We start from the raw sequence: 25,630 nt of genomic DNA, 5'->3' as shown, positions 1-25,630 counted from the left end.
TAGGAACTGCATCATAGCATTAAATAGGATGGCGTGTTAGAGAGTGACTGGGGGTGGGGACCATTTCCGGTAAGGCAACAGTGGAGACTTCCTTGAGGAGGTGACGGCTAAGCTGAGACTTGATGAGGAGTGAGCCATGCTGAGAACCAAGCAAATATTATTCTCGTCATAGTAAAAAGCAAGTGCCAAGGCCCAGAGGCAGGAAGGAAATTGCTTTTCCTTTCCAGGATCAAGAAGGAGGCTGGTGAGGCTGTACTTGGTGAGCGAGGGAGAGAGTGGAGGGAAATCAGGTCAGAGTGGGAGGCAGGGCTAGATCTTGTGGCTTCTTGCATCCATTATGTTAAGGAGGGTGAAGAATATCATACCAAACTATAGTCAGTAATACAAAATGGTTATTACATAACCCAGTTAGAGCATTTTCTAACAGCCCTGCTTTAGGGTTATCTGATGGGGAGGAGGGTGAAATTTAAGGCCCAGGCATCTTACAATTCTCTAAAACTGGTAAGATGTGCTGGTTTTCAATAATTTCTTTTTCTGTCCCTAAAGGTGATAGCTTTATTGCCCCATGGGGCATTAACCAGTTTTGTATCTAATTTAGCAATCTTATTTCTTGTTTTTCCATTCCCTATAAAAAATCCCTATCTCAAATTTTCTTTTGAATCCACTTTGTTGTCCAGCAGATTCCCTTTATTAATGAGTTAAATAAAAGGTTGCTGTGTACCCACTATTGATTTTCATGAGAATTATGTTTTTAACCTTTTGAGAATTATATTCTGATAGGAGTTTGGGTTTTAAGTGCACAGAAAGCAGCAGAGTAAAAAGGACTAATTTATGTTTTACAAAGAAGCCTCAGACTGTGAGGTGATGAACAGGCTTAACTGGGTCTCAGGGGAGCAAGACACCCAGTTCGTAGCCAATCCCTCTGTCCAGGGAGAGACGGCCACTCGAGTGGATGAGAGAGGAGAAGGTGGAGAGGAGGGAGGTGGGCTGTGACTGACTCCCAACATGTGAGGACATTTGTCCTTGTTCATTTCCATAGTGGGTCACCAGAATCTGCTTTCTTCTCTCACGTGTGAGCTCCTTGGCAGGGGCTGTGTCCAAGTTTCTCTGTTTGTTCAGCCTCCAGTCCTGGGCTGAACACAGAGTGGTGCTTGGCGAGTGTCTGCTGAATGAATTCTTCCACTTAGATTCACCTCATGCTCCTCCTCCTTTTTTATTGTGATAAAATATATATAACATTTTAAAAATGCCACTGTATTTTTAGGTGTACAGTTCAGTGACATCAAGTATATTCACTCTGTTGTGCAACTACCACCCCCCATCCATTTCTAAAATGTTTCCATCATCCCAAACTGAAACGGAACTCATTAAACACTACCCTCCCCATTTCCCCCTCCCCCAGCCCCCGGTAACTTTCTATGTTTGTGAATTTGACTGTTATAGTTCCCTCATCTAAGAGGAATTTTACATTTGCCCAGTTGTGTCTGGCTTATTTCACTTAGCATAATGCCTTCAAGTTTCATCCATGTTTTAGCATGTGTCAGAATTCCCTTTCTTTTTTAAGGCGGAAGAATACTCCATTGTTTGTGTAAATCACAGTTTGTTCATCCATTCATCTCTTGATGAATATTTGGGTTGTTTACACTTTTCGCTACTGTGAATAATGCTGCTGTGAACATGGGTATACAAATATCTCTTTGAGTCCCTGCTTTCAGTTCTTTGGGTATATACCCAGAAGCAGAATGCTGGATCCTATAATTCTGTTGAATTCTGATTTGGAGAACTGCAGTATTGTTTTCTGTAGGAGCTGCACCATTTTACATTCCTACCAGCAATGCACGAAGATTTCAATTTCTCCACATCCTTGCCAATATTTATTGTTTTCTGCGTTTTTGATAATAGCCATCCTAATGGGTGTGGATTTATCTTCTTTTAAAATACAGATGACCGTGATGGGAAAGGCCCAGGTTGAGGAGTTTTGGGGCCCTTTCCTCAGTGTGGTCCGAAGGAAGATAGCTAGGAGCCTGAGGTCCTAGATTTGGAGGGTGCTCAGAGGGAGAAGCAGGAAGAGGGGTACTGAGACCACACCTCACTGTGTTCACAGTATGGACTCAAGACTGGCTTAAAGCGAGGCCTCACGACGGGAGAACTGACACCCAGGTTTCCCATGAGGGAGCTCTGTTTGTGTGAATGCACCATAGGGCCCTTGTCCCTGGGGAAAGCTGTTTCTAATTTTGGCTTCTCTTTCTGTGTTGCTCCCCAGTGTGATAATGCAAAAGGGTTGAAAGCCTTCTACGATGCAATAAAATACGGGCCGAACCACTTGATGGTGTTTGGAGGAGTCTGTCCGTCTGTTACGTCCATCATCGCAGAGTCCCTCCAAGGCTGGAATCTGGTACAGGTAAGGTCTGGGCCACCTTTGGTTGGGGAGCTGTCTTTGGCCACTAGTCTTTCTCAGGGATGGTTCCTTGCCCAAGATGCTTCCTAAATTGCCAGGTTCAGGCCTCCCCTGCTCTTTTCTGGATGATTGCACAGCCTCCCACTGTCCTCAGCTCCTGGCCTGATTCTCTGTCCTGTCCTGGCCAACACAGTGGGTCTCTAAAGGGTAGCCCTGACACCATCACTATGTGTTTGAGATACATCAGTGACTCCCTAGCATGACTTTCAGGGCCATCGACATCCAGCTAGTCCTCCTATCCAGTCTCATCTTCTATCCCTGCCACTCACTCCGTGTACCCAGCTTTCCTTAAGTACACCCAAGACCTTCAGGCCTCAGAATCCTGCTCTAGCTATTTCCTTAACCAGGTGATCCAGACCTCCCTCCCCCAATGAAATTATTCGGTCTGCTAAGACTGCCTTTCTCCTTGGTTAAGCCTTTCCTGGCACTTCTGGCTGTTACTCACTCTTTACACTGGCAAATGTTATACACTGTCAAATGTTTCACCAGTGGGTATATGGTCTGTTGCAGGTGAAAATCACCAGTGCTAACACTTATTTGGAATGTGAGAGAAAAATATAAAAAATGCGAACCTAGGATGAGTGGTGGCCCAGGCACATGTTTTATTTCTTCACTTCATCCATCCATCTGCCATCCATTCATCCATGCAACAAATATAATACAACTTACTATGTGCCTGGAATTTGGGTAGACACTGGGGATACAGTGTTGGACAGGACAGGCATGGTTCCTACCCTTTCAGAGCTTTCATTCTAGGAGGGAGGCAGGCAGTAAGCAAATAAACAAGTAGTAATAATACTAAGAGCAATACTTGTATAGTATGTATGTCGGACTTGCAACATATCAGACACCATTCTGAGCTTGTATTTTCATTAACTCATTTACTAACTATAACTGCTGTATGCTGTCGGTACTATTAGTATCCCATTTTATAGATAAGGAGACCAAGGCACCCAGAAGCTAAATAACTTGCCCAAGGACCCACAACTCATAGGTAATACAGCCAAGATTTAAACTCAGGCAGTTTGACCCTTGAAATAAGATTGGGGTAAGGAAACGGCTAGAATAGAGGTAAACAGGCTGAGGGGATAGACAGTGGCTGTCCCCTCAACAGGAAAGGCCCCTCGGAGGAGCTTGGACCTGAAGGGCGAGAAAGGGTTGGTTGGATGAAGTCAGGATGTAATAGCAAATGCAGACAGCCTGTGAGGGGAACGAACCTGGCTTGTTGGGGGAACAGCAAAGAGGTCATTGGGGCTGGAGTGTGGGAGTGGTGGGTGAGGGGTCAGGGTGGTGAGAATGACAATGAAGGGGTGGGCAGGAGCCAGTCCCCAGGGAAGTCTGGTTTCATTCTGTTCACGGTGATTGAAGTCTTCTCTGAGTCCAGCCCTGGGTGTATGGGGTGCTGAGGGTAGAGCCCCAAGCTGGTGGCCCAGAGGGAGGGAAGCAGCAGTGGCAGAGCTGTGACAAGGGAAGGGTGGGGTCCCAAGGGAGAGCCACCCACTCAGCCAGCCCTGGGTTCAGGAGGGCTTCTCAGGGGAGGTGACGTGGAGCTGGCTGCAAGGGAGGAGAGGGCGTTGGACAGCTGGTGACGTGGGGGAGAGCGCTGCTGACAGAGGAAACTGGGCGGGCAAAAGCCGGAGGTGGGAAGGAACGTGGGCTCGGGGAGCAGTGAGTCATTCACTGTGGCCGGAGCAGGCCACGCTGAGTGTGGGCGAATGCAACCATGGTTGAGGCCGGGAAAGCAGCTCAGCGTGCTTTGGTGCAAACCTAGCCACATGATGGGACGCAGCGCGGTTCAAGTGTGCCGAGGGCCCCTGGCTTCCCAGGGGCACCTGTCTGTGGTGCCGCAGACAGCCTTGAGACCTTAGTGGAATCAAGAACCTTCTCTGTCCTTGAGCAGCCTCCCCAGCTCCCAGGAGCACACCAGACTCCTGCTGGTTGCGCCCAGTGCTGCCTCTCTAAACCTCAGCCTTCCCGTGTACAGCAGGGCAGTAGAGGGTGGACCTCACAGGGCTGCTGTGTGGGCTGAACTGTTAAACAGGGATTAGAACCGTGCCCTGGCATGTCCTCAGCAATAAGGGTTTCTTGCTTTGTTGTTGTCGACACCCCTGCCCCGCCTTCTGCTGCTCCCAGAGTTGAATACCCACTTGAATACCCCCACTACGTAGCATTCCTTGTCTTTCCTGAAACACTGTTCCCACCACCTGAAATATCCCATTCTCCCCGTGACCTATATGCCAAGACCAATCCAATCTCAGAGGTCCAGATTAAATGCTGCCTCATCTAGGAAGCCTTTCCTTATTGCACTGTCCAAAGTAGCCGCTCTGGAAATTCTTTTCCTCCTTTCCCCTGTTTATTTCTAGCAGAGCATGTACACCGCCCACCCCACCCCAAACCCTCCCCTCCTCTTAGGACTTTGCGGATATGGGGACGTATTTAGTTGGGCTGTGAATTCCTTGAGGACAGAAAACGGACCTGGGTTACTCCTGTTTTTTCTGGTGCCTCTCACTTCACAGATCTTATTAGGTGTCTATTGAGTAGTCAGAGGGAGGGAGGCTCCGAGGGATGGAAGGATCTGCAGATGGATGTTTTGCCCCAACATGAGAGACCACGTTCCTGGAAAATCTCCATCCAGAGAGGAATCTAGGAGCTTCCTGGACTTCTCATAGCCTCACTTGGAACTGTCTGCCCCTCAGAATTCTCTAGGAGCTGCAGGAGCAAGCACAGTGTTGCACACTCCTGGCTTGGCAGCTAGTAGCTCTGCAGCCTTAGTATGCACAAGAGGGCCTCTGGCCTAGAGAAGTTGACAAGACAAGAAATGGGTTATGAGGTGCGGGCTGTGTTATTTATTGCTTCCCTGATGGCTCAGTGGGTAAAGAATCTGCCTGCAATGCAGGAGACAGGAAATGCTGATTCGATCCCTGGGTCAGGAAGATCCTCTAGAGGAAATGACAACCCACTCCAGTATTCTCGCCTGAAAAATCCCATGGACAGAGGAGACTGGCGGGTCCGTAGGGTCTCAAAGAATCGGATAAGACTGAAGCGACTTAGCACTCATACATACAATGCAGAAACAGTATATCTGTGGTAATACAATTTCATGAGTGTGGTAGAATTAGGAAAAATACAGGTTTCTTAGGAGAATGATAATGAAAAAAAGATTGAGGAACGTATATGGTTCTACATCACTTCCATATCACATACCGTGTTCCATTAATAAGTGAATTACACTGTGCAGAGAATAGTCTATCCTGTATCCAGGTGTTTCCTACTAGACTATAAGCTTCTTGGGGGCAGAGGACTCTCATTTTCTTCATCTCCTAGTTACCAGTGCCTATCACAAGGCGTGCCTGGTACCAAGTAGGTCCTCACAGAGTGCTACACTGAACTAAGTGCAGGGAATAAGCTGAGGACTCTGAAACCCTCCATGGCAGAGTTTCTCACAATGTGGACTTGACCACGAAGAGGCCAAGGACTTGGGAGAAAAATGCAGATCCTCAGCCTCCAGCTCAGCAGAATCCCTCTGCATTGTCAACAGGGTGATTCTCGTACTCCATCCCCCCCTGCCCTAGGCATCTGCTACCAGACTCTGGGGCAGATCCAGGGCTCCAGCTGTGCATGGGTGAGGGACACCGAGGGGCTAAGAACTGGGCAGTGCCCAGCAATTTGGCGAGTTCCAGGGACCTGAATCACAGGGTGAGCTCAGAATAGACTTCTCCCAGCCTGAGAAGCCAGGCAAGGAGAAGGGAGGAACAAAGATGTGGGTCCCAATGGAGAGTAGCTCTGGAGGATTTCTGAGCCCCCTACTCTTTGAGAACACAGCCCCACTTGCTGTGGATTGGATTCTGGGGGTCCTCTGCCCCCTCCCCCGCCCCCTGAGGCTGAGTTTGAAAAGACGGTGGGTGAGTGAGTCTGCCATTGCTCAAGGGATTTGATCAATCCCTTAACTTATTCAAAACTGGGCTCTGAAACAGAGTTTCACAAATGGGAAAATGCATGTAATTTGTGTAATTGAAAAGGAGCTCTGACTGCCCTTTAGGGGAACAATGCTTGCTGGACAGAGACAGTCTGGAATGCGCAATCAGTTGCTTCTGTTTCCTGGTGCTACAAAAATAGAGATTTGCGCCACAAAGGGGTGAAAATTCATCCTGGTGCTAAAATCAGTTAAATTTAACTTTTGCCTTTTGCCGGGCTTCTTGATTCATGGTTGCTGCATCAAGAGGCTAATATTGTTTAAGTCGTGATGTGAGTCACTGGGAGCGTCAGCTCCTCCAACTAGAGGGGAGGATCTTCATGGAGTCTAGGGCAGGCAATGCGGGCTCTGTCCCTGTCGTCCTGGTCAGATCCCATTCAGGGTGTGGGCTCAGATCTGGGCCTCACCTCAGGGGAAGCCCACCAGGGTATGGCCTTGGGGGCATCTGGGGAGGGTAGAGTTCTGGCTGTTGGAGAACTGAGAATGTTCAGACTGGAGAGCCTGCAGGGCGCTGGGGAGGACAGAGGAGTCCTAGCTGCCTGAGCTGCATGGCTCTTTGAGAGACGTTGCCGGGTTTCTGAGATGTGGGTGGGGAGATGCAGGAGCCTGGCTGAAGTGAGAGGGAAGCAGGGCTTCCCTGCCCTTGCTGCTGGAGGCATCGGGCACAGAGCAGGCTTCCTGGCTGCGAAGTAGTGAGTTCCCTGTTGCCCCGTTGCCCCGCACATTCTGGTCTCATCCAGTCCTACTGTTAGGGAGATTTAATACCCAGAGTAGGCATACACCAGGTTGCTGACTGTCACACTATATGGTGAGCGTCTTTTATGAGGGCCAAAGATGTGCTCGTGTTAGTGCAAATTTCCGGGCTCCACGCTGAGCAGGTCCAGGTTAAGGGATTCATCACATCCTTCAAGGATGGTGGACCCCACTCCTCACCCCCACTGTCGTTTCAGGTGGCACAGATGCAGTTGGTTTCTGGGAACTTGCTAGGCCAGGTGATCTCTAAGTCCTGCTCGTTTCCCAAACCTCAGAATGCTGATGAGTGCTGCTGGCTCACACAAGTTTAATTTACGCAGCCCCGGTTGGAAAGAGGACATGGAGACAGCAGGTGCTGCTGCTGGGGCCAGCATCCCAGGACAAAGCCCTCAGCCCACGGCGTGGCAAGAAGTTCTCCTTCACCTCACCCCTCTCTTTGTCACCCACCTGCTCCTTCATCCAGCGGCCACTTACAGGCTGTCTCCTCAGTCCGTGGTCCCTCCGCCTGGCAGAGCTCGCTCATTCTTCCAGATGCGGTTTGGCCACTTCTTCCTCTGTGAAGCTTCCTGTTCCTTCCCCCGTGCTCCCTTACCTGCCTAGTTTTCCCATGGCGTTTGCTGCCTTGTGCCTGCGCCTCCTTCCACACCCGCCCTCAAGCGGCCAGAGGTCAGGGCCTGGTGTGGTCCTGACTCAGATCCTGAGTGGTCCCTGGAGCTGGATGCCTGACTTCTGCACCTTAGGCTCATCCCTAATGATGAGGGCAGACTCAGACTCAGAGGGACCCGAGGGCTTTCCAGCTGCAGCCCCTTGGTAAAAGGACATGAAGGGACATCTGAAATGATCTCTGGCTTGGCTTTAGCCCACATCTCGCATTTCTGGCCCTGATGCTCTGTAACTGATATGTTTCCTTTGAAAATGTTTTCAGACCTGCTCAGAATCCTTTCCTCGGAGATCTGAAGGTGGCTAGCTTCTGACTCTGCCTTGCACAGTTTTGGAGATGTTCTATAAACCTCCCCCAATGTAGTCTGTCCCCCTGAAAGCATGGAGCCTGGGGATGAGTGGGAGGATTTGAATCTGGGTGGGGAAGATGGAGACAGGGTAGCCTGAACAAGAGATGGAAGCAAAGCCAGCAAAAATGCAAGAGACGTGGCCAGAGAGGGTTCACACTCTGAGACCAGGACAAAATTCTTTCTAGGGAGTGAGATGATAGTGGTCTCAGCTTGCAGACAGAAATAGTCTCGCTGATGAAAATAAAGTCAGGTTCCTGAAGGGATAAAGGGCTGCTTGCTGGAAAATGCAAACACTCTTTCGTCAAGAACCGTATCCCGCAGAGCCTGTCCTTTAAAAGGCAGCTGGAGCAGATTATTAAATTGCAGATGCGTTTCTCCTGGCACTGTCCCAAGCCTCCCCTCAGCGGGTAGCCCACCCTGCCCCCTGGACGGCCCTGACACTCCCTCGAGGACCTTCCTGGGCAGGACCATTTCAGTTTGTGTGATGGGGCGGTCTCCTTGGCAGAGCTCTCATGAGGGAGTGGAGGTGAGGAGGGCATGCGGACGGGAGAACCCTGACTGTGTAAATGTTGGCACATTTAGGACTTGATTTCTGAAAAATCTGAATCATGCTTGGTTTTGACATTAAAAAAACAAATCTGTGAAAACCCTTAAATCAGGCCCTTTGCTATTTACTGAATTCTAGCATAGCTCTAAACTGTTGGTCAATGCCATTTCTGTTATAGGAACAGAAAATTTGTCATCTGACTTGATTTTCTCACGTGATTATCTTATGAAAGCTATTGGTTGCCTGAGAAATCAAGAGGCCGTTTCTTACTTAGCTGTGGTTTGTGGACTTCGGTATGTATTCATAGAAAGGCATCAGGTCTTAGCAATCACTGGGTCTGTTCTCTCCCCTGCATAGACTGGGAGCAGAGGCCCAAAGTGGGTAGGATCTTAACCAAGTGCTCACAGCAAAGCTGGATCCCGTGGCTCACTCTCCAGGGCTTTGTAATTACCCCCTGGTCTTATTTTCTCTTTCTCAGCCTCACTTTTTTCTCTCATGTAAAATGGAAATAGCAAAGTAGCCTCATATGTTCTGTACAGCTGTGAGAATCAATGAAGGTGTTTCCTTTTTTAGCTGAAAGCACCTTTAGAGACTGCAGAACAGTAGCTGCTCTTATGATGTCATGATATGACAATGTCACAGTGAGAGAGACTCCTCCCAGAAGCAGACCTCTGATGATAGCCCCCATTTTGCATCAACAGCAAAGGTTACTTACTCTGGCACTGCAGATCCGAAACAAAGACATAGCGGGCAGGATGGGGGTTCTTCAGCAAGACACTCAAAGTGCACATGACCTCTGCTTCTCAGCCCTCTAGGGTCAAAATCCAACAGGCTGGAATCCTGCCACCGCCCAGCCCACGTGACTGCCACGCCCTTGCCATGGAGTGGGCGATGGGAACTGTGGACCTGATTGAAAACCACTTAGGAGCTGTGGCGTGCTTAGGCATGGCTAGGAACTTTGCTGCTGCTGCACAGCTCTCTAAGAAAGAGAATGGAGGCCAATAATCCAGGGCGGGTTGGAGCCATTTCTTGGCACTGGTCTCCAGAGGGGCCATTTAGCACATTAATAATCTATGAGATGCTTCCACCTTCTGGATTCATTAAAAAAAGAAAGAAAGAAAGAAAGGTGGGGGAGGAGAAAGAGAAGAAATATTAAAAGCGTGCACTATGGGCTATGTGGCGGGGGGTGGGGAAACCCTGAGGACTGGAGATTACGGATGGCCCTTCATGTCAGTGACATTGGAGGCCTGGTGCAGTAAAGGAAGGTTCTGAGAGCACGTGGAGGGGCGTTCATGAGGGGATCGAAGGTTTCCAGCTATTGGTTTGCATGCAAATGGGTGGGAGGAAGTATGAGCCCTCAGCCAGGATCCTGGCAGAACCCATTGATAGTCTGTGGGGAAAGGAAAGTGCACTGTTTCCGTTCATTCATGCTCATATTTACTTATTCATTCCTTTATTTAACAAGTGCAGTGCCTGCTGTGCACTCTCCCAGACCAGCGCAAATTCCACTGCTCAATGCTGCTACCCCAGGACAGGTGGGTGCTGGCAGAAGAGCAGTTAGGCCTAGTAGCCAGAACAGAGGCCGGGAATCTAGAAGCTCTGGGTCTTTGTCCCTCCTATGTCTCTCTCTGATAGTAGGCTTGGGCAAATTGGCAAGCTCCTGGAGCCTCACAGAACTCATCTGTGAAATGGGCTAACTAAACCTGCCCTTCTGGGGCCCCTGAGAACATCAGGTAGGACAGGGAAGGCGGAGCAGCTGATGGCCCTTTTCAGACTGCAGCCCCTATAGATTAAGGTTCATGTTACCATTACTGACGCTTTTGGCATCTGAAATACCAGCCAGGCCCCAGGCAAGGGGAAACTCCTTGAAAAACTATGTCTCCATTTGTCTCTAGATTAAAAGGTTTGTGGGTGAAATGAACTATCACAAACCGGGAAGGTGATTCAGAACAGTGAGATTAAAACAGAGACCCTGCAGGAGAGGCCAAACAAGCCCAAGGCATCTGTAAGCAACGTGCACACCCTCTTTCCTGGTTGAGTTTTCAGAGAAGCAGAAGCAAAGAAGGGCACGATGTTATCGAGTGCATAGCGGTCTCCAGTCTATTCCTGCCAACGACCCAACCCATATCTTTCTTGTCCATCTGCTAAAAGATTCAATTCAGGGTTCTGACCCCCATTTTTAATTCAAGACCACGGTATCTAAAGTAATATCAGTTCCCAGCGTGTAACTCCAATGGCCTCATTGTTGATGCGTCTCTCACCGCCTGGAAATATGCTGGGTGTAAATAATTCATTCTAAATAAATAAATTACTCGCACTGCTTACGGTACGGCTGATGCTGCTAGGAAGCAGCACAACTGCACATTATGTTGAGTCGAGTCTGGAATTACAAGTTGAATCTGGAAAGAACTGGAAAGGGAATCAGAAAAGGAAGTCCCTCCAGGAGGACCAGTGTCACCAGTAAAACAGGGTGACAGGACAAAGTACACGTGTGCTCGGTCGTGTCCGACTCTTTGTGACCCCATGGACTGTAGCCCACTAGGTTCCTCTGTCTGGGGGATTCTCAGGCAAGAATGCTGGAGCGGATTGCAATTTCCTTCTCCAATGCATGAAAGTGAAAAGTGAAAGTGAAGTCGCTCAGTCGTGTCCGACTCTTCTCGACCCCATGGACTGCAGCCTACCAGGCTCCTCCGTCCGTGGGATTTTCCAGGCAAGAGTACTGGAGTGGGGTGCCATCGCCTTTTCCAGATTCAGGCTGAGGATCCGCTTTTGGAATGTCAGAGTGGAAATGCAGTTGCAGTACTGTTCTCAGCTCCTCTGGACATCCCTGCAGTCAGCATCAGGGGCCACAGGGCTCTTGTCCAACTGTGCTGCTCGAGCCTTAGTGTGACAGGCTTACCTGGGAGGCTGTCTCAGCAATGGTGGCCAGGAGCACACAGGGGACCTGTAGTTCCACGCAGGGAACAAAGGAGAGGGCACTGGGTCAACACGAGGACTCCTGGCTGGCCATCCTGGGCCTGCCGTCTTCAGCTGGATGGCTTTATGCAAACCACCTCCCCTTGCTGGAGCCTGAACATCCTATCTGTGATTGTCTGCCTTCCTCCCAGGACTGTGGTGACACTCGTGTGGGGCAAAGCCTGGGGTGTTTGGTTGCTCTGGGGCAAAAAAAACAGGGTTTGTGTTACAGTGTGGCACTGACGGCCCCTTCCTTGTCCTGTTTGATAAGGTGGGCTTGTGCCCATTTGTATAGATGAGGAAACGGAGGCCCAGAGGGGCTAACATGCTTGGCCAACTCTTAATAATAGCAGTGTTTTTCTTGGGCTTTGGTCACATGGGCTGGGATTCCCATCCAGGCTCTGGAACTTGTTAGCAGGTGGTCATGGACAGAGAACCCTGGTGTGCTGCAGTCCATGGGGTCGTAAAGAGTCAGACATGACCGAGTGACTGAACTGAGCTGTTTGGCAGATTACTTAGCCTTTCCCATGCTCGGCTCCTTGTTCGTGACCTCGGTGGCACTGTGCTGACCTGGCTGGTTGTAAGATGACCTGATATGACCCATGCTCATACTCCTTCAAGGACCAGGGCACCCACATGGCCTCCTGCTCTGCCTCCCAGCTAGGGGCAGGGTCGTGGGGTCTGGGCCGGCTCCCTAAGGCTGGTTGTGTAGCCTCGGTGCATCCCTTTCTGGGCCCCTATCATCGACGGAGAGGGGTGGGCCAGCTGATGGGCCAGATAACCTTGATAGTTGTGTCCTGATTCTCTGTATCTCCTGTGGCTCAGAGCCATCAGCACCTGCCTTCACCCTGGTAGCTTCCCTCCTGGGCCCTGCATGCGATTCCCTCCCCCAGGGGCTCACAGCCTGGGGCCTGGTTATCCTTCCATTTCTAAGCGGCTTACCACTTAGGCGTGGCAGTATGCCCCAGAGCTCTCCAGGCAGAGAACCCTGCCCTACAAGGGGAAGGAAGTGACCCCAGAGAGGTGAGACAGCCTGCATGAGGTCACACCGCAAACGGTGACAGAGCTGCGGTGCCAGGATTCTGTTGGGTCCCCCTCTCTTCCCTCCCGTATTCTGAGGGATAGAACCTGCTCTATGCAGCTCCCAGGCCCTTGCCTGTGCTGTGTCCACTGCTCGTGCCCTCTCGATTCCCCTCTGCACCTGGCAGAGTCCTCTGCATTTTCTGATATTTAGTTCAAGTGCCGTCTCCTTGCAGATCTCTGATCTTCCCCAACCTGCTCCAGCTGTAGGAGCTCCTTGCCACCTCTCTTTGCCTTTTCTTCACTTATTTCATCTCTGCCATTTCTTCAGTAGATTGCAGTTCTCTGATGAGGTTTGCATGTTACCCACCACACTGTGAACTCCTTCTGTGAACTCCTTGAGTCCTGGCTGTACCCAAAGGACCTTGTATAGGACCTGGCACTTAGTCAGTACTCAGAAAACATGAGTGAACACATCTGGGTGGCATGTTACAAAACCAATTTGCAGTACCACTGGCCTACATTTCAATGGCCTTGGCCATGGGGCAGGCACAGTTCTAAACACTGCATAAATGAGCTCATTTTCTCCACACACCAACCCCACAAGCTGGACACACTCTCCTCATTTCACAGATGAAGAGACAGAGGCACAGAGAGCCTTGTGTCTTGCCAAGGGATTGCCGGCATGAAGTAGCTGTGGAGCCTGTGCTGGCCTCCGCTGGTGCACTGCCTCTCACAGCTTCATCCAGTCCTCAGGGCAACACTGTGGAGAGGGAAGAACGGGTGTCATCCTAGTGAGGCGGAATGAGGAAAATGAGATGCAAAGAGCAAGACTTTCCCTGCCTCCTGCTGCGAGCAGACCTCAGGGTGTAGGAGTGGGGGCTCCCTCCGTGTCTCTGGGGTTCCTCCCCAGCCCAACTTGCCTGTCAGCAGATGATGACCCAGGCTGGTGTGAGTCTCTCTGTGTAGACCTGTGTTCTCCTTGTAAATCATTCATGATGTGCATGCACACACACACACTTTTAGACTCATCCAGTAACTTGTTGTATATAAAAAATGAATGGTTCCTTTGAACTCAGAAAATAGATGGACTGGTTGTCATAAAAATCAATAACATGCTAAGTATTTCAAGCATATAGTACTTAGAGTTCTCCTCTTGGTGGTTTTGTAATGAATGGCTTGATTTTTTTTTTAAATAGAGCATAGCCTACTTTCGTTTTGAATTATACAGAAGGCTTTTGCCTTGAATCTGTTTACTAAGAAGATTAAATAATTATTTCCCTGATGCCGAGATTGAGCCTTATTCAGTAGGAAGCGCTCAACTTAAGAAAAACAATCTGAGGTCAGGTGATTATTGAGACATTATGTCCAGATGCAGATATAGGCATCATTTTCTCAAACTTCCCCCAGCTTCCCACACAGACTGTTAACATGGCTTTGCTTAACCAGAAAACAGCTCCCTTCTTGTCCTGGGTTTCTTCGAAAACCCCAGGTGCCTTGCTAGAGTAATGGGTGCCTAGACCCTCGGCACAGCAAAACAGCCCAGCCCGACCCTGCACCCACACTAGCAAGAAGGGATCTTTGCTCAGTTCTCAGTTTCAACACCGCTTCTCTGGAAAGCCTTTCTAGGCAGATCACAGCCTCCAATAGATGCGTCCATGGCACCTGCCGCTCCCAGCCCTGCAGCATCATCGCAGGTTCAATTCCTGGTTCAGTGTTGAGCCTGCCTGAGTGCTGTCAGCTCCCTTCATGAGGGTGAGACCACATCTCCTTTGCGGGCACAGTTGGAATCCCAGAGCCAGCATGTGGCCTGGAATACAGGAGAACCTCCAAGGACTCCTTGTTTTGTTTTTGTTTGGGAGTTCCTTCTTTCTTAATCTCTCACTTTTAGGAAAGTAACATTGTGAATTCATGGATTTTTAAAAATATATTAAATGGACTGTATTCCAATCAGTTGCAGACATTATTTTTTTAATATAGACATTAAAGCCGTTTTCCTGCTCTACTTATATTTCTGACTTTCCTTCTTTCCAGCTTTTTATTTTGAAAAATTTCAAACCCATCAAAAAAGTTAAAAGCGAGTACAGTGAACCTCATGCACCCTTTATGTAGATTCTCCAGTTGTTTGCATTTTGCCCTATGCGTTTCCCTATCTCTCTCTCTCCCTCTGCCTGACCCTGCCACTACACTCTTATTTTTTGTTAAAGCACTTGACAATACTTTGCAGAGGCAATATTTCATCCCTAAATATGTCAGCATGAATTTCCTAAGAGCAATTATATTCTCTTATTTAACAATAGTATAATTATCACATCTAAAAAACTAACAGTGATACAATAATACTACCTAATATATGGTCCGTATTCAAATTTTCCAACTTGTCCCCAAAATGTACCTTTTGCCATTTGTCAAGGTAGGTGGGAAGGGATCAAGGGTCCAGCTGGGAGGATGTGTTAGGTTTGTTATCATGTGCTGAGTCTCTTTAACCTAGAACATTCCTCCTACTTTGGTGGGAATTGGGGTGGGGGATGTTTTTGGGATATTGACCTTCTTGAAAATCCCAAGCTAGTTGTTTTATAAACTGTCACACAGGACCAGAATCTGAATTTGTTTCTTCACAGTTAGATTCAGGTTAAGCAGTTTGGGCAAGGTGAAGCTACATTTTTTATATCAGTGCAGCGTGTCAGGAGGCCCACGTGTGAACTCTTATCAGTGATGCTAAGTTTGATCACTAGGTTAAAGTGGTATCTGCTACATTTGTTGTAACAATACCTTTTCCCCTTAGTAATTTTGATGTAATCTGTGGGGTGAAACTTTGAGACCATGTGAATATCCTGTCCCCCATGATCTTTGGTTTTAGCATCTGTTGATGGTCCTTGCCTGAATATTGTTAATTATCTTGGGGTTGCAAAATGGTCATTTTCTAGTTCTATTTTTCCTTCCACATTTAAGCTGATATTCTTATCTACAGAAGAGTGTTCCCTTTTGACCATTTCTCTCTTTCCTCCTGCCCGCTTCTTTCCCTTCCTCCTTTCTCTGCTGTCAGTCTGGGTGCTTACTATTTTACCTGCCTTAGCCGGAGAAGGCAATGGCACCCCATTCCAGTACTCTTGCCTGGAAAATCCCATGGACGGAGGAGCCTGGAAGGCCGCAGTCCGTGGGGTCGCTGAGGGTCAGAAACGGCTGAGCGACTTAGCAGCAGCAGCAGCAGACTTGGAATCAACTCTCCCAAGAGCCCTGATTCTTTCTGATGGGGAATCATGCATGCTAGGCATGCTCATTGCCACTGGGGTTCACTGCTTCTAGGTTTTTTCAGTGAATTCAGGTTCAAACTATAATTTTTAATGTTTTAAACAAAAAAATGTTTAATTTGAATCTGACCATCAGAATATAATCATGCAAATATAGAACATCCTACAATTCACCTGGCCTGGATTCTTCCAAAAAGTTAATGTTGCAGAAAATAAGAACAGTGGCAGAAGGGCAGAGCACTGGTTTAGATGAAAAGAGATTGAAAAAAATATGTAACAATCAAAGGCAAGGCTCACGTGTCGATGGGAACCTGAATGTTTAAAATGTAAAGGGCATATTTGGGAAATTGAAGAAATCTGAATGTGGACTATACATTAGATAATACTGAATTACTGTTCATTTTCATTAGTGTGATAATAATGCTGTAATGATATAGGAGAATGTCATTATGAGGAGATGCATTCTGAACTATTTAGGAGTAAATTGTCAAAATGTCTATAAGTTAACTTCAAATGTATTGAAAACAGAAGTTTATCTCTATGTATATGTGTGTCTGTGTGCATATATATATTCATATATATGTATGTATTTATAGAGAAAGAAAGCAGACACGGGAAATAGTGAGTGGTGAAGGACATATGATATTCATTGTACTGTTTCTTCACATTTTTGTAGGTTTGAATATTCTCACAGTAAAAAGCTATGAATCTGTGTGGGGTTTGGGGTGGGGAGAGACTAGAGCCCTCCTTATTTGGTCAATAAAGATGTGTCCAAAAGTCCCTTTACAGATTTTTCTCCATGGGATTACATTAATAACTTTATATACTTAAAAAAAATTTATATACTCTAAAGTGCCTTTATTTTCAGTTTTCAGGGCTTGATGTTTTCCCTATTGTTAATTAATTTTATTTTTAAAATATAAACAAAATTTTAAATTAAATTTTTAAAAGTTAATTTACATTTAATTAAATTAACTTTCCTGTGATTGATGTTTCCTGTTAGGTGCATTCCAAACTAACCTATCTAGAGTTACTGTTTCTCAGATCCTCTCTTACTAAGCTAAGTGATTGCAAAATATGGTTTAAGGCATTTTAAAATATTTATTTCTCTCCTTCATCTGAATAATTGTACCATTTCAGCTTATCCTGCAATAGTTTCTTGGAGAATTCCAGCTAACACACAATCTTTGTACATATCCAGTTGGATGAGTTCAGTGTCGTTAATTTCAGCTGAATTATTGAATTGCTTCAAAACAGATGTGTGTTTAAATGCCTATTTTTGGTGTTATGTTGTAAATTGAATGTATGACCTCTGGGAAAGCATGTAAAATGTTTACAACTTTTATATGACTCTATAGTCAAGACTATTCGACAAGCAGAGAATTCTTGGCTCCAATTTAACATCCCTCTTATTCCATGCCACCTCGGTAGATAACAATTTTTGTTAGTTTCAAACTTATTCTTCTAGTGTTTCTTGTTGCAAATAAGCACAAATGCACATGCGTGTGTGTTTATTTTTCTTTCTCCTTATGTAAAAGTGAACATACTGTATATATGCTATTTGGCAAGTTGCTTTCTCACTTAATTTTCCTGGAGCTTACTGTTTTATCACTAAAGACATTGCTTATTCTTGTTACAGCTGCAGAGCACTTCTTTGTGTGAATATACTATAATTTGTGGGCTTCTCCGGTAGCTCAGCGGTAGAGAGTCAGCCTACAGTGCAGGAGCCACAGGAGACTTGGATTCAACCCCTGGGTCAGGAAGATCCCCTGGAGGAGGGCATAGCAACCCACTCTAGTATTCTTGCCTGGAGAATCCCATGGACAGAGAAGCCTGATGGGCTACAGTCCATAGTGCTGCAAAAAGTTGGACACTACTGAAGCGACTTAGCACGCATGCACTGTAATTTGTATAGCAGGTCCCCTATTGATGGACGTTTAGGTTGTTGTCAACCTGTTGGAATAACCTTGGTCACATGTCGTATTTGTGTGAGTGTAAGCTGGGGATGAATTCCTAGAAGTGGAATTTCTAGGTCAAAATGAAAGTGCATCTCTAATTTTTCTAGAAAATACAGCTTTATTGAATGAATGAGAATACTAATAAACGAACTTGATTAAGAAGAGCAGAAAGTAAAAGGCTGGTATCTAAATGGAGACATAAAGCAATTAGACTAAATAATTCTCTTTGTGAAAGAGGCTGGCTTAAAACCCTTCTGGCGACGTCTCTAGTCCAGTGATTTTTATTTTCTCGCCTGAAGAGAGAATTTAGCCTTGGTTTGTAAATTAAGCATAGAATTACAAAATCATGAAATTTTAGAGCTGAACTAAAAATCCACCTGGTGCAGTCTCCTTATTTTAGCAGTAAGAAACCTCAGGCCCAGAAATATAAGAGAACAGAAAGATAAAGAAGACACAAATTTAGTTCGATTCCATCCAATTCAATGAACAGTAGGTGAAATATCTGCTTTGTAATAAGGCAAATTGTCAAATGTGAAACTGTACTACTGAGCACCCCAAGATAGCACATGAGAGGCATGGTTGTTCAGACCCCTGAGTGCTTTCTATCTCAGCCACCTCTCCTTAAACAGAATTGTCTTAGTTTAAATGGATTTTGTTTCGCATCGTTTATGTTATTCTGGGGCATTCAAATGTAGTCATGATGGTAAGCTGGATCAGGTGGAGGGACTGGCTGGCCGTGTGCATTCTGACTGACTATGTGGGTGGGCATGGTTACTGAGTGTAGTCGGAAATTACATAATCATGGCGTTGGTCGCATTCTGTTTTGATTCCAAGCAGGCAGCATGGAGCGGCAAATGAGTTTAGCTCAGCCCAGCTGTGGACTTGTGCTGTGAGCCTGGGCAAGTCCCTTGTCTTCCCTGGTCCTCACTGTGTAAAATGAGGAGTTGGACAAGTCCAGGATGGCAGATAAATTAATGAATTGGTGCCATTATTTCCCCCATCCTGTGCTAATTGCAGACATAACGAACTGATTGCCACATGCTTTTCACCGATTTAACCCATCTCTCTCGCCAGCCACGGTCAGCCTGTTAAGGATGTCACATAGGCTCAAGCCTATTTATCATCTCTGGCTTAGATGGTTACTTAGGATTACCAGATAGATTATAGGACACTCAGTTAAATTTGAATTTCAGGTAAATAAAGAATAAATTTTTAGTACATGTGTGTCCCCAACATTTCTAAATATGGCAACACTCTTAGGCCACTTCTACTTCTACAGATATTTCTCTTTTTTTCTATATAATTAATTTCATCTGAGAGATCCACCCTCTTTTTGGTACTTCTGATGGTGCCCATTCTCCAGTCTCGAGGTAAGAATCTAGCTCAGTCTATATTGTTTAAATTCGTATTATGGTTTAATGTAGTGGAAAGTGATGAGGATTTGAGTAGGTGTTTATTTCCAAGGGCCATATACTCTTGTCAGACTGCTTAACACACCTGCAACACCATGTTTCCCAGACCTCATTTAGCTGCCACTTTCTTGATTTTGCCAAATCGCCATACCACTTGTATTATTAATTTATTTAGTATTTTCCTTTAAATCAACTCAATCTTTCATTTAAACACCATGGATGGAAAATCAGGATCATTTACTAAGAAGAAGTATAAAAGTAAATAAAGAGAAAAAATACCTATTAAGATATAAAATATTAGATTGGGGCTCACCTAAAACCATTGGGTGTGCCACCAATTCACATAAAACATAACACCATCACATGCAAACTCCTTGCTGGTTTGAGAATCCCATCCTTGACCCTGGTGGACGATCCTCAAGATTTCCTTGAATACCTCCAGTGACAGGGAACTCAGTACTTAGCAAGATTGTGATTCATTCTTGAATACCTTATTACTAAATATTTCTTCTTTATTGGTTCCTATTAGCCTCCCTGAAAGTCATACTTTGATCTGAGCTTTCTTATTTTTTTAACAAGTGTTAATATTTGTGTGCTTCTTATGTAACAACTTGAGTGCTTGTTATCTTACTGTCTTATGGAGGGAAGTAAGGATGCAGTTACGGTTCAGTGTGATAGATCTGATGGGGGTGGGGAGGTGCACTTGGCTCGGACTGGAGGTGTAGGGAGGTGTTTAGGAAGGCTTCTTTGTGGGGGAATGAGAGAGAGCCTGGTATGCTTTGGGAAGTAAAAGGCTGGAGAGTGAGAGTGAGAAAGGAGGCTAGAGTGGTAGAAAAAGGTGATGGATGAGCTGACTAGGTGGGTATTGTAACCCTCATGTTCCATTAGCACAAGGACCTACTTCCTGTAGAACATTTTCACAGTTAAGTTCTCATTTCAAAAAAAAAAAAGAGCCCTGGAGAGTTGACAGGACTTATTCTTTCCATTTCATAGGTAGGAAGACTGAGTTTAATGGATTGCTGGTGGGCATGCAGCTTACACTGGAAGAGCTGGGTCTTGATTGTTCCATAGTCACACTGCTTTCCTTGTGTCCTAGCCGCAGGCTCACTGGTCCAGGATGACCTTCTCTGTCCCCCTCAAGAAGACTTCACATTCTTGGAAAGCACCTTAGAATCTTTTATCTTGATTTAACTTACTCAGTTTCCCCAGGACTGATCATGAAGCAAATCTGAGAGGTCTAAAGTCCAGCATTCTGCTTCTCCTTCCTTGGTTCTGGGAGGTGTTGGCTCACAATTGTAAATAGAACCTACAGTGACCCCTTCCTTTAAAGCCCAGTTGTCTGGGCTTTGAGATGCCCAGGGACCTCCACCCTCCTGACCTTTTTGTGGACTCTCTGTCTTTGTGTTGGTGGGGCAGGTGTTGCAGGGTCCCCTCAGGAGTCTTGGCCTGTCCTGGTCAAGTGATTCCTGAGTAGAGTCCTACAGCCCAGAGCTTTGCCTGGACTCTCTTTAGATGCTCCAAGGTCACAGGCCCAGCTAAAACCATGTTTTTCTCAGCCACAGAAACCAGTGCTTGCTTTCCTCCTGAGCCCCATTCTGTGTGAAAACCATGGTGAGTTCTTGTCTGGAAGGCAAGCACGGAGGCCTCTTGTGATCCTGTTGCCTCCTCTGTCCACTTCTGTTTTCTTTTCTCTCATAACTACAGAGACGATTGGAGACAGCCCACAAAATGCACACAGACCAGTCAGTGAAATGGGCCTAGCTATCAATCACGTCTCAGCACTCCAAAAGAAGGGAAGGAAACAGTGCTGGAAGAGCTGAGGGATAGCAGGGAAGCCTTCATGGGGGAGGTGGCTGTGAGCAGCCCCGGACAGATGAGTAGGAGCTGGTTCTAAAGAGATGGGAGGATTCAGCAGATGGGAATGCTGTATCTTCTCCCACTGCAAGCATCGAGCTGGGCCCCAGCACACCTTTCCCCCTCCATAGATGTGATGTCAACTTATCGACTAATTAGAGGTGCTAAATTGACATGAGGAGACATGATTTTTGCAGTGTGGTAATTAAAAGGCAGTTGGCTTCACAGCTGTGATCACACACAAGTGCTTCTTACCCTTAAAGACATCAGCTGAAGGCAAAGTGCAAAGGAACTGAAGAAACCAGAGTCTTCTATTGTAATTTGTTAATTTCCTGCATTTGTCACCTACACAGCTGTAAGGGAGAAGTGAATGAAGCATCTAACCAGAAGTTTAAGAAAAATTAAAGACATATGTTCTAATTGTGCACAGTTAGACAAACAAAACAATCATTACTTTTTAAAAATTAACAAGACATTTTTAAAGTGATTTTATTTATTAATTGGCCACACTGCCTGGCATGTGGGAACTTAGTTCCCTGTCCAAGGATGGAGACTATGCCCCATTCATTGGAAGCATGGAGTCTTAACCACTGGACCACCAAGGATCCTCCAATTAACAAGACATTTTTAAGTTGCTAGGTTAGGATTTAGAATTAGATCCTAATTATGAGTTAGAATTATGTCTCAGCCTGGTAGTAGCCACATTACTGTGAGCAGACCCTTCCATTCTCTGAGGTTTCGCATGTTAAAATAGGTAAACTCTCCTCCATTCTGCCCTCATGGGGTTGAGGTATTATTGAAGGAAAGTATTTCATCAGTTAAAAGGCTTTTCTTAATTGTAAGCAATACCATCCTGTTCTCATAACTTCTCAGTCTAGAAACTGTGATCTAACATTAACAATCATTAATTGGATGCCTGTGCATTCAGAGCCTCAGAATAGCCCTAAGATTGGGGAGGGGGCTTGTCACCCTGGTTTAGAGGGGACAGATCCCCAAAGGTGAAGTAATGTTCCTGTAGTCCTGTAGTGAGTGGTGTGGCCGGCATTCAGTCCCAGCCTGTCCAAGCTCGAACTCAGAATTCTTACCCCATGGACCATACTGTTTTCTCAGCACTGGCTTGGTTGTGCTCTTTCTCTACTTAACTACAGCTTTTTACTCTAAAGGAGGAAAAAAAGGATTTGAGGAAGTAATATTTGTTTTGCAAACTTCTTTATGTAAGACAATGATAGAAATATAGTAGAGGGGAGTAAAGAAGGAAATAAAAGTCGCAGAATGGCACATGGGGAAAAAATGTATCTTAAAGAGCAAAAAATTAAGTTACTTTACAATTTAATATTTACACATAAATAAAAGCTTTTCTCTTAAACTGGGTGATCGACAGTTGAATATTGATTTTATCATTACTCCTTGAACTGAACATATATATTTTATATACTTATACATGTAGTTTATAATCCTAATAAAAGTTTAAAAAGAAAAATGTGAAGAATTTGATCTTCAATAAAATGTCAAATATACATTTGAGTTTTATTTCATATAATTGAATTGCAACATCTCAGGCAATTGAGGAGCAGGGCAATGGCAACCCACTCCAGTACTCTTGCCTGGAGAATCCCATGGACGGAGGAGCCTGGTGGGCTGCCATCTATGGGGTCACACAGAGTTGGACACGATTGAAGCGACTTAGCAACAGCAGCAGCAGCAGCAGCAGCAACAGGCCATTGAAGCATAATAAGCCACGGATTTAGTATTGTTGTGTTTTTTTTTTCTTTTAAGCAAATCTTTTTTTTTTTCTTCTGCTTTCTCTTAAATGGTCCCACTTGCTTTCCCATATTGTACTTGGGTGCCTTCCTAAAAAGCAGCCTTTTTGATGGAGAGATGAACCAGATTTCAAGAAGAAAAGTCCCAAGTTTGAGCCCTAACCTTGCTACTTGCTCACATGTGACTCTGAGCAAGTCACTTATCTCTCTGAGCTTCCGTTTCCTCATCTATAAAATTAGGGCAATAAAGTCTACTCTGTATCGTGGGGTTTTGTGAAGATCAAAGTTAGACTAAAGCAGGAAATGAATTTTGGAAGTTGTTCATCACACAGAAGAAGCATAACAGTCTGTGGAATGGAAGCTGGTGATATTAGTCTCCCTGCTTTGCCAGTCACTTGATCTGTGATGACGTGCAAGTGGCTTAGCCTCTTTGAGCCTCAGTTGCTTCATCGAAAAATGCAGATCAAAATGTCTGTGCCATGTGGTGGTTTCGCACATTCAGTGACAAAGTGAACCCTTCACGTCAAGCCCCACACACAATGCTGGCCCCAAGGCAGGTGCTCACTAGGCAATACCTTGAAGAAGGCAAAATATCTGAGTTCAAATCCCAGCATTGCCCCTTGCTGCTCATGGGGCCTTGGGCACGGCATTGTGTCTTTTCTGAGCTTCAGTCTCTCCATGAGGAGCAAACACTGTTATGCCCTCCCTGCCTCCAGCAGGAATTGTTGCAAGTCCCCAGTTTTTAAGGACATGACAATGGACATGGGTGATAACAACTCAGCTGCTGTGCATCTCTGAGTGATTAGCACTAAATTTCATCAATAAGAAGGCGGGTGATTGTCCCCAGGGGATTCCAGAAGACGTTTCAAGCCCCAGAGCCAGCCTGCATATGCTGCTCAGCAAGCCTTATTGGAGTGGGCCACAGAAACTCGCCCAAATGCCAGGCTTTCATTTTCCCTCCTTAACTTGGAAAATGCTTTGTGGCCACCCCACATCACATTAGTCTCACAGGCATCTGTGTTGAGGCACTTTGTGTCCAAACAGTTTTTCGCCAGGGCTTGGGCGCAGCGGTGACCTGGCGCAGATCTGAAGTGGACCCCAGTTCCCAACGCACACAGCCTGGAGCCTTTGTATATGTCCTGGCACTGGCCACAAATAGGGTTTTGTCAGAAGCTTCCTGAGAAAGTTGCATTCCATTCATCTTGGCTGAAAGGAACCCTAGATGACAAATACCTCCCTCATTTAATTACAGAAACAGTCAGCAAACCCATGGAAGAAGATTAAACCAAGTGGAGAAAAGAGCAAGCCTCAATCATCTTCTCCCCCCTGGCATCTGGCCCATACTTCTCACCTAAGATTTAGCAACCCGGGCTGCTCTTGGTTAGATTTTCCACTTGAAAAATGGTTTATTTCTGCAGACAAGTTAAACCCAGAGGCCCCAAACCAGGTAAAGAAGGCATTACATTTAGAGAAGAATTCATCAGTGGCTGAGAGTTTAATAAAGACCCTGAAATTGGGAGGTGTATTTACATTTTTCAGCTAGGCTTGAATCTGCAGAAGAGAAGTGAAACACAATGGCAATTATCAGAATAAATCAGATCAAATGAAACACACCCACACAAAACTAACCAACTCTTTAATCATTCTCCTCAATTGTTGGAGAGAGAAGTATAGAGTTGTGTGGTATACAGATGAAGGAAACTTTCAAGTCTTTGGTTCAACCCATCATTTTTAGAGATGAGAAAAACAGACACCCACAGAGGGGAAATGCTCTGCTTTGCTCTCAAAGCCATAGAGACAAGGGTAAGCCTGGCTTTCCAGCTCCCTGAAGTGCCTGAATAGTTGTCTTCACTCTCCTCATCTCTCTACCTCTGGGCCCTTAATGTGAAAGAGACGCACAGTTCCATACACTAACCCTAAACTTTTACAGAATATTCCACGGCAAGCCAGAACTCAGAGAGAGATGCTGATGGCTGCCTTTTGTTCTAATTTTCTGGTTAAGGGTGTGTCCCCCAGAATTTCCCAGGACCAACCATGCCCACCATAGATACCAGCTATATTTGAGAAACCCTGAAAGCCTTGAAATAAGCAGTTTTTTCCCTGTGCTAGTGGGTCTCAGAAGAGAGAGCAATCCTTGGGTCATTGCCCCACCTCATCTTGGACTGATGGGTCAGAGCTGGTTGAAGAAAGAGAACCAGGACTTCTCTGGTTAAGTGGTTAAGAATCTTCATGCCAGTGCAGAGGACACAGGTTTGATCTCCGGTCTGAAAAGACCCCACATGCTGCGGAGCAGCTAAGCCCATGTACCACAACTATTGAGCCTGTGCTCTAGAAGCTGTGTGCTCCAGCTGCTGGATTCCAAGCACCTAGAGCCTGTGCTCTGCAACAAGAGAAGTCACTGGAATGAGAAGCCCGTGCACTGCAACGAAGAGGAGCCCCCACTCCCACAACCAGATGTGAGAGTTGGACCGTAAAGAAGGCTGAGCCCCAAAGAATTGATGCTTTTGATTTGTGGTGCTGGAGAAGACTCTTGAGAGTCCCTTGAACAGCAAGGAGATCAAACCAGTCAATCCTAAAGAAAATTAACCCTGAATATTCATTGGATGGACTGATGGCTGAAGCATCAATACTTGAGCCACCTGATGGGAAGAGCTGACTCATTAGAAAAGACCCTCATGC

At 46.0% G+C, this 25,630-nt stretch overlaps 1 protein-coding gene across 1 annotated transcript in view; it reads left to right on the top strand.

The window, feature by feature from the left end:
- Positions 1 to 1,952: 1,952 nt before the first annotated feature.
- The window catches only part of GABBR2 (gamma-aminobutyric acid type B receptor subunit 2), a 255,169-nt gene continuing 231,491 nt past the window's right edge, over positions 1,953 to 25,630 (top strand). Inside the window, exons 1-2 of the mRNA XM_070374928.1 lie at positions 1,953 to 1,967; positions 2,264 to 2,401. Of these exons, the coding sequence (XP_070231029.1) occupies positions 1,953 to 1,967; positions 2,264 to 2,401 (153 nt within the window). The remainder of the gene's footprint in view (positions 1,968 to 2,263; positions 2,402 to 25,630) is intronic.

This window comes from Bos mutus, chromosome 8, assembly GCF_027580195.1.
Source record: "Bos mutus isolate GX-2022 chromosome 8, NWIPB_WYAK_1.1, whole genome shotgun sequence".
NCBI classification, from domain to species: Eukaryota; Metazoa; Chordata; class Mammalia; order Artiodactyla; family Bovidae; genus Bos; species Bos mutus.
Note: the sequence above shows the minus strand (reverse complement) of the source record. Positions and strands in the feature narration are given on the sequence as shown.